Source organism: Papaver somniferum, chromosome 7 (genome assembly GCF_003573695.1).
Source record: "Papaver somniferum cultivar HN1 chromosome 7, ASM357369v1, whole genome shotgun sequence".
Taxonomy (NCBI): domain Eukaryota; kingdom Viridiplantae; phylum Streptophyta; class Magnoliopsida; order Ranunculales; family Papaveraceae; genus Papaver; species Papaver somniferum.
Window position 1 is genome coordinate 203,232,295 of NC_039364.1, and position 9,485 is coordinate 203,241,779.

Below are 9,485 nucleotides of genomic sequence, written 5' to 3' on the forward strand. Positions count from 1 at the left end.
ACTTGTCCCCATACCTCTGCACAAAACGGAATTGCTGAAAGGCAAATTAGACATGTCACTGAATCTGGTTTAGCACTTCTTTTCCAAGCATCGATTCCCTATTCTTATTGGTCCGACGCTTTTATAACGGCTTGCTTCCTGATAAATCGTCTTCCAAAATCTAAAAGTGTCTCTACTACTGCATTAGAGTTATTGTTCAATAAAAAACCTGACTACTCTTTTCTTAGGGTCTTTGGTTGTTTAGCATATCCGTGTTTACGTCCTTACAACTCCAATAAACTAGAGCCTCGGTCTTTGCCGTGTGTGTTTATAGGATATAACAATGCACACAAAGGATACCTTTGTCTACATCGTGAAAGTGGACGAATATATGTTTCTCGTCATGTTCGTTTTTTTGAAGAAACATTCCCTTTCAAGGCCAAGCAGCAGCAAGGAACCCAGTCATCGCAAGGTATGATTCCATCTGACACAAGTGTCTTTCTTCATTCACCTTTTCAAAATACGTCTCTTGGCTGTGCTTCACATAATTTACCTGTACCTGCTGTTGTAACTTCTGCTGAGCAAACTACAAGTGCTACACCACCGGTTACTAAATCTTCACGTCATGGTTCTCCTGTTACCACTGCTGCCTCTACCGGTGGAACTGCTGCTATGTCACACCAAGACTCAGTTCTTGTTGGCTCTCCAGTTCCTCCCTCTGCAACTTTGTCTGCTGAGGCGTCTATAACGTCATCATCTCCATTGCTCTCTTCGTCTCACCCTCCAGCAGACATCGACGCCGGTGCAGCTATACCTACTCACTCCATGCAGACACGATCAAAGTCCGGAATAGTGAAGCCTGCCCAAAAATTCAGTCTCTTGGCCACCAAACATCCCCTGTTGGACTCAAACTTTATGGAACCTTCTTGCTACACGGAGGATTGTAAATTACCAAAATGGATAGCAGCAATGGGCGACCAAATCAATTCTCTTATCCGAAATGGTACGTACTCACTTGTAAAACAACTGCCTGGTATGAATATCGTGGGTTCCAAATGGGTTTTTCGTGTAAAACAAAACTCGGATGGCAGCATTGAACGCTACAAAGCTCGGCTTGTTGCGAAGGGTTTTAATCAACAAGAGGGTGTTGATTACAGTGAGACCTTCAGCCCGGTTATAAAACCTTGCACTATCAGACTAGTTCTCTCTATTGCGGTAATGCATAATTGGTCTTTGAAGCAACTAGATGTTGAGAATGCATTTCTGCATGGTCGATTATATGAAGATGTCTATATGAAGCAACCCCCTGGCTTTGTGGATCCGAATCGTCCTACTCATGTGTGTAAATTACATAAGTCTCTGTACGGTCTTAAACAAGCTCCGAGGGCCTGGTTCTCGAGGTTGAGTACTTATTTATTAGCTCTTGGGTTCAAGGGTTCTGTGGCGGATACATCTCTTTTTGTTTTAAAAACATCGTCTTCGATTACATATTTACTTGTTTATGTAGATGACATTATAGTCACAGGCTCGGATCCACAATCCATTAATAATCTCATACGGGATCTTGGTTCGGAATTTGTTATTAAAGATATGGGGGATTTGCATTACTTTCTTGGCATAGAGGTGTTGCGCAAAAATGGTGGACTAGCACTCACACAACGGAAATATGTATTGGATCTGCTGAAGCGAACGAAGCTGGATGGAGTTAAACCAGTTTCTACCCCGTTGTCGTCAAGTGCTAAGATGCGGCAACAAGGTACTGAGAAGATGTCTGATCCTACTTTATATCGCAGCGTTGTTGGTGCTTTACAATATCTTCATCTTACTCGGCCAGATATCTCTGTTGTTGTTAATAAAGTTTGTCAATATATGCATAATCCTTATGTCGAACAATGGGAGAGTGTCAAACGCATCCTTCGCTATCTGAAGAGCACAATTGACTATGGTTTACATCTTAGCCCGTCCACAGACTTTTCTCTTCAGGCATATTCAGATGCTGACTGGGCTGGTAGTTTAGATGATCGAAGATCTACTAGCGGCTACTGTGTATTTTTTGGCGGTAATCTAATTTCTTGGAGTGCTAGAAAACAGAAAACGGTTTCGAGATCCAGCACAGAAGCGGAATATAGAGGTGTTGCCATTGCGACGTCAGAATTAGTTTGGATACAGTCGTTATTAGTGGAACTGGGATTTTCAATTTCGGCGCCAATTCTATGGTGTGATAATTTGGGGGCCACTTATTTGACTGCGAATCCAGTCTTTCATGCTCGTACTAAACATATTGAAATCGATTACCATTTTGTTAGAGAACGGGTTGCAAGCAAGAAGCTATGTGTTCGTTTCATTAGTTCTCGAGATCAACTGGCGGATATTTTTACGAAGGGTCTTTCATCACCAAGATTTCAAATTCTTCGATCCAAGTTGCACATCCGTCAACTCCAGTACAACTTGAGGGGCGGTGTTAGTACGTGACTTAGTTAACACACCAAGTCTTCCCAAAGACTCTCAACAACTCTAGTCCATAGGCTACAAATTTGGACTTTAAACAGATTTGAATTCTTCTTATGTTTGTTAGGATATATTCTAAATCTGTAACAAATCTAATATTTTTCCTAATATAAATAAGAAGCATATCTCCACAAGTTAAGTGTGGAAGATATTCACCGAATTCTTTTTCTAAGTGATGGAAAAGAAGGCAAAATGAAAAAGGAAGAACTTAAGAGGGATTTTACCGATGAATCTTCTTCAAGAGGTGATTTTGTTTCTGGTAATAATATTGGAGTAGAATTAACTAACGATAACGTTGTTATGAAGAGTGCACTTCCTAGTCCATCTAGAAGAGGTGTACTTCAGGCTTGCGTTGTCACTTCTGGATTGATGTTCGCAGTAGGCTTGCTAATTCGGCTGGTAGGTTTTGCTGTTCATCTCTATTCTTTGTTATGTTCTTTGGCTTTGTTATGTTCTTTGGAATTTGTTGTAATGGCCGGCTCTGTAGGGATCTCATCTTGTTGTCAAAGAAGGATGGCCAGTCTATGACTGTTTTACACTACTATCATGTATGTATCTCTATGCTAGCCGTATTTTATCGTAACTTTAAAGAGAATAACTTGAATGATTGCTGCTATATAGTTGATTTCGAGACCTGGCATCTTGAGTTGATAGCTGGATTAGTCGTACTTATATCGTCGGCTCGATTCTTACTACTCAAAACCTGGCCTAATTTTGCCGAATCTAGTGAAGCATCCAATCAAATGGCATACATTTGTGTTTATCCATCTCAAATTTTGGTGATTTTAATGAATTCTAGAACGTTTTCAGTGAAGAATCTGAAACAAGCATTTAAATTTCAGGTCCTCAGTCAGCTTGAACCTTTGGATTACATCCTCGTAGCATGTCTGCCTGGGCTTAGTGAGGTATTAATCTATGTTTGAACAACTTTTTTTTTTTCAGACAATGAGCTAATATGTGTGATTATGTGTTAACCCATAGGAGTTGCTTTTCCGTGGTGCATTGATGCCACTCTTTGGACTTGACTGGAAGAGTGTTCTCGTGGTTGCTGGCATGTTTGGGGTTTTGCATTTGGGTAGTGGTCGACAATATTCATTTGCTATCTGGTAATTTTTCTCCGATGAACTCGTCACAAAATCACTTTATTACAAAATTCATCCAAGCTTGGCTCGTGATCCTTCACAAGAATTAACACCACTTTTTCCAGGGCAACATTTGTAGGCTTGGCTTATGGTTATGCAGCAATTATATCTTCGAGCATCATTGTGCCAATGACTTCTCATGCGCTGAACAATCTTGTGGGAGCTATTTTATGGCGATATATATCTGATACCTCGGAACAAGGATTGGAGTAGGTCTGACCTGTGAATTGTATATAGGTTGCACCTGGAAACCTGTCCGTATTTGTATTTTGGCTGAGTAAATGTGGGCTCTTTTGTCCAATATATCTTCATGCCATAAACACGTCAACCAGCTTATGTATATCCAACTGTTGATTATCACACATCAATACAAATTATTTTTCAATCTAAAAGAATTCTGCTCTTACTTTATCTGGTGTTTATTTTGGGTTTTTTGGTCTCATCGTGATCTACTAAACCCTCCTAAATGGGGGTCTCAGCCGGGCATATCATTTCAGAACAAGAAGCAGAGTTCCGTGTAGGCTGAGAACTGATTTGGGCGCTCGAATCAGAATTGGTGAAGATGTTAGCTATTTGATCCAAGGTGGAGACATAGACCATGGCTAATGCTTTGGACTGAACCAGTTCCCTTATGAAGTGGTAAGCAATTTGTACATGCTACATTCTGGAGGGCAGGACTGTTAGATGTTAAGGAGATAGAGCTCATGTTGTCACAACTTAATTTAGGAATGCAGGTAAAGCGAAATGCAAGTCCTTGAGCAAATCACAGATCCAAACGATCTCAGTTACACTACGAGAAAAAGAAGCTTTGTACTCTGCTTTTGTAGATGATTCAGTAACAATTGTCTGTTTCTTTGAAGACCGGGAAATTAGATTAGAAACAAGAAACATACAGTAACTACCGGTGCACCTTCTATCATCCACACTAATTACCCTGTTAACATCTCAAATCCCAGTAAAAATGAAATACCCTGTTGAGTTCTAGTCCATAAGTTAATGTTCCCTAAATGTACCTCAAAATCCTCGTAGCAGCTACAAGCTGAGTACTTCTAGTATGCTACATATGTTGACAAACCAACTTAACCGTAATTATTTTTTGGGTTATTTAACTTTTGGTATTTACATTGGTTTTACCTATTTCCCATCCCCATTTTTCCTATTTCCCATCCTCTTTACAATTTTTAAAACAAATTTACTTTTCAATTTTAGATTTTCCTATGTATCACCTACAAAAGTCAAATTGGTTTTGAGTATGACTATTACCATTTTTGTTGTCTTCTTATTCTTCTTCTTCCTAAACCTTTATTTTTTCACCAAAGAAAACCAACCCTAGTTCAATCGAATTTGCAAGAAGAATAATCTATCGAAAACTCATTTAGTGAAAAAGATTTAATAATTAATTACCTAATCAACCACTCATGTTAAATCAGTAGATTTTTTATAATTTAAATTTTTTCTAAAATTTACGAAGAACTGGTCGTCCAGTTATGGAGACCATTAACGATCTCATTCGTCCAGTTATGGATGACCGCAATATATTGAAAGTTATTCTTCCAGGCAAAACCCTTCCATTCACCGTCTCACCAAATTATGCTTTTACTTCTTTCCATTCATACAAACAGTGCCCATGAATGAGACAATTATACGTCCTCATATCCCTCTCTTACTCATCTCATCAAAGATTCTCCTTGCCTCCCTTATTAATCACAACATTCGGTGTGACATTAGTATCTTTCATCGTCTCACCAAACACAAACAAAGGTTCATCAACTAGCCCAATAAATCAGGCAACGAATTCGAGGTGGTGGTCATTGGAGGAGGTAAGAGGAGGGCGGCTCGGTCGGGGAAGACTAGGCTGGCTACGGCCTACGGTGGTGGTGAAAAGAAAATGATACAGGATTTTGTTTCTTAGGGATTTTAGTAGTGGGGTGGATAAAAATGTAAGGTGTAAAAAATAAAGTCAAAGGTAGGATTTAGGATCTTTTAAAATTTACTTGGATGGTACTTAGGATAATTTGGGATGAGAATTAATATGAATGGGAAATAGGAAATTTAGGGGTGGGAATAGGGAAAACCTTTACATTTTGTCCAAAATTAGTGTTTGGTCTAACTTTTGTCCAACTTAGGATTTGGTGCTTAAAAATGATATTGACTCCGGTTGACTCAGTTAAAACTTGACTTCTGTCTAGAAATTATTAAAAAGATTATATAAAATTAAATTATTAAGTGAATTTACAATCACACCCTTTACCAATGTTTACATAATGAAAATAAAAGGCAAGTGGGAACTCGTCTTCTCTAAACCCATTGTCGCCGCTATCACCATCCAACTTCACGGGGAAACGGTCGGTAACTAAAAGAAAAAAAGAATCAATAATCACCAAACGCATCTTGATTGTCTGGCTATTCTATTTTCTCAACAAATCAAATTTCTTATCATCTTTTACCATTTTTATTCATTTGTTATCTGTTACGATTAATTAGGATTAGTGTTAGTAATTACAACATGTTGGTGTGCCTACCTAATAGGCTTTTGAATTTGTAGTCGTTAGTGGTTTAAATTTGTGGGGAATGGGATAACTCCTGCTTTGTAGGGAAGATTATTTGTGAGTTGGTCTTGTAACCGTGTCTATGTAAACTCTATATAACGAGTCCCATTGTAATGAAATACTTATCCAGTGAAAATAAATTATGATTAGAGCTCTCTCTAGTTTGGAGTCTGATTACACTCGAAGTAATCGTTGGGAGGCCGGTTTCCTCGAATTAAACCATTACCGGACGGTGGGTTCGTCTGTAAACCCTTCTACCATTTCCTTTGATTGATATTCGAGTTACGATATGAAGAAGATATTAAGAAGATCGTAACAAATGGTACCAGAGCAAGGTTTTCGCTTCCGCAAAACACAAAATCTTCACCATTACCTATCCCGAAGATCATCAGAGAAGTAGTTTCTATTATTTAATGTTTTTTCTTTTTATTTTCGTTTTACAGATTAGGATTTTATTTACAGTTGGTTTAGGTTTTTGATTTTTGTAAAAAAAAAAAAACAGTTTTACTTGGAGAATTTTTAATTTTTAAAATTTTCCATATTCTTAGTTTATTAGGATTTGCTTAAATTGTTTTAGGTTTTGAGTTATAAAAAAAATGGGTTTCACTTATATGGAGAAAATTTTCAACCTGTCCAAATATTTTACCTAGATTTTTTATTTGGGTTAAAGAGGATATTTAAAATATTCTTATTTTTTGTTAAGTATTTCTCCTGATTTTGAAATTCTGATTGACTAGAAAAAAAATTGATTTATATTTTTCTTTTTTAGTTGTTTAAAATAAAAATAAAAAAATAATTGTTTTCTCTTGGAAGTTCAAACTCAAGAATTATTGAAGGGAGTCGAAGAAGTTTTACATGCCTTTGAAGATTTTAAGCAAGCTTTTCAAGATTCTCAACATTATATTATTTGAAGAAGTCATGCGGATGAAGTTATGAAGAACAGTAAAGCATAACCTTGAGGACAAGGTTATTTTTTAAGGGTGATGGAATGTTACGGTTAATTAGGATTAGTGTTAGTAATTACAACGTGTTGATGTGCCTATCTAATAGGCTTTTGAATTAGTAGTTGTTAGTGGTTTAAATTAGTGGGGAATGGGATAACTCCTGCTTTGTAGGGAAGATTATTTGTGAGTTGGTTTTGTAACCGTGTCTATGTAAACTCTATATAACGAGTCCCATTGTAATGAAATACTTATCCAGTGAAAATGAATTATGATTAGAGTTCTCTCTAGTTTGGAGTCTGATTACACTCGAAGTAATCGTTGGGAGGCCGATTTTCCTCGAATTAAACAATTACCGGACGGTGGGTTCGTCTGTAAACCCTTCTACCATTTCCTTTGATCGATATTCGAGTTACGATATGAAGAAGATATTAAGAAGATCGTAACATTATCACTGGCAAAAACTTGGAAAAAGAAATCCATAGAAACTTGATTTGATTGTTAAACTTATTGTATATATTAAATATAGTGATCGATGGAAAAGTTATTCTTCAAGATTTAATAGTTGTAATGGTTCTAGGTTGAATCGGGTTTAGGATTTTCAGTTTGATTTGGGATTTGAATTTGGTTTTTGGCCAAGAAAAATTAGTTAAAAATGTGTTCTTGTTGTCTTAGATTTATGAGGAATTAGACTAGATTGTAGTGGTTTCAAGAGCTCACAAGACCAGAAAAATTGGGTTTCAAATGGATTTGGATTACAACAACAAAGCAGCGGGTGTCTCGATAGAAAAAGTGAAATTACAATTGAAAAATCATTTGAAAAAAGGGGATCTGATGCTGTTGATACTGGTGATGTGCTAAGAAGTTTAATGAAGTTTGTGTTGTGCTTGATTTCTTATTCTCCGTCTGTACACCTAATGAAAAGGAATTAGGTTGCTGTTGATTCTTATGGATAAATGGTGGATATAATGATTACTGAAAATCAATGAAAAAATATGAGATGTGGGTTAGCTTTGAATTTGAAATCACGGAAGAAATCAAGGTGCTTCTGCTTGCAGCTAATTCTGATTTTGTGTGCAAAAGCCGGGGGTTTAAATGAAGTAGTGGCCGAGTTCTAGGGGATAGATGAAGTTGGGAATGGAGGAAGAAGATTAGATAATTAGGGTTAATTTATATCTTATATCATGATCGTACGCTAAATGCTTTGTTTATAATCGTTAGATCCTAGACACATTTCAGGGGTACATTTGTAAACTCAGTTTTTTTATTATTCCAAAATTAATTAAAGTCTGGTTCAGGCAGTCAACGGTAGTCAACGTTATTTCCAAGTACCAAATCATAAGCTGGACAAAAGTTAGACCAAACACTAATGATGGACAAAATGTAAGTACCAAAAACTAAATAACCCTTTTTTTTGCATGTCTTGTGCACGTTAAGTAGTGAAGATCACCAATTATAGATCTATACTCAATTGGATTTCTAGCAATTCTGCGTCATTTTTGGTCAATTTAGTACTCGCATCAATAGGTCATGCCTTAGCACCTTCTGTATGAGTTTTCTTCGACAAACCCCAGGGCATATTTTGTCTGAGAGGGAATAGAGAAGAAGCACACCATTTGGCCTCAATGGGCCCGTAGGAATTACCATTAGGTACTAATTTAGTAGGCTGGTTTAATGGATGGTCCTTCCATTAAGTCCAGTTTAACCGGAGGTCCAAAATAAGTTTTTTGGACCATTTTTTTCTTTCTTCAGGGTCCAGACTAGTGCGGAAGAAATACTTATTCCTAAAATTCCAATGTTAGCAGTCTCTGCACTTTCTGCAATGAAGAAGAAGAAACCAGTACTCATCTCCTTTGTAGCTGCAGATTCTCAGATGCTGTTTGGTTTGGTATATCAGCAGTTCTCCACCAGTCTAAGAGCATGCATACTTCTACGAAAAATTGGATAATATCCTGGTTCGCAGATGGCCATTCTCTGGAAGCTACTAATAACAATCTAGCTTGTGTAGTTGCATGTACCTTATGGCATTTATGGAAAGCTATAAGTGAAAAACTGCATGAAAATAAATCTCATCATCCTAGAAACATAGTGCACAGAATTATAGCTTATGTTAATAGCTTGCACTTGAACAATTCTGAAACGCAAGGAAAAAATCAAGATAGATCTTGCTCTAGCCATCAAGAGACTCGGAGAAAACCCCCTGAAAATTGGATAAAGATTAATATTGATGCTTCCTTTGTATCTCAGAATACTAATGCTTGGTTTGCTCTAATTTCTCGCGATTTTACAGGGAAGTTCTTGACAGCAATGGCCTTCTCAACAAGAGCCAGAGATGTGAATCAAGCTGAAGCTTTGGTGCTGCTCAG

The 9,485-nt window shown here is 37.2% G+C and overlaps 1 protein-coding gene across 1 annotated transcript; it reads left to right on the forward strand.

Annotated features, from left to right (window-relative positions):
- Positions 1-2,664: 2,664 nt before the first annotated feature.
- LOC113295823 lies at positions 2,665-4,021 on the forward strand. The gene is made up of 6 exons (XM_026544154.1): positions 2,665-2,886; positions 2,975-3,017; positions 3,055-3,233; positions 3,330-3,392; positions 3,469-3,593; positions 3,695-4,021. The coding sequence occupies exons 1-6, from the start codon at positions 2,680-2,682 to the stop codon at positions 3,840-3,842; spliced, it is 765 nt and encodes a 254-aa protein (XP_026399939.1). The 5' UTR covers positions 2,665-2,679; the 3' UTR covers positions 3,843-4,021.
- Positions 4,022-9,485: the final 5,464 nt, after the last annotated feature.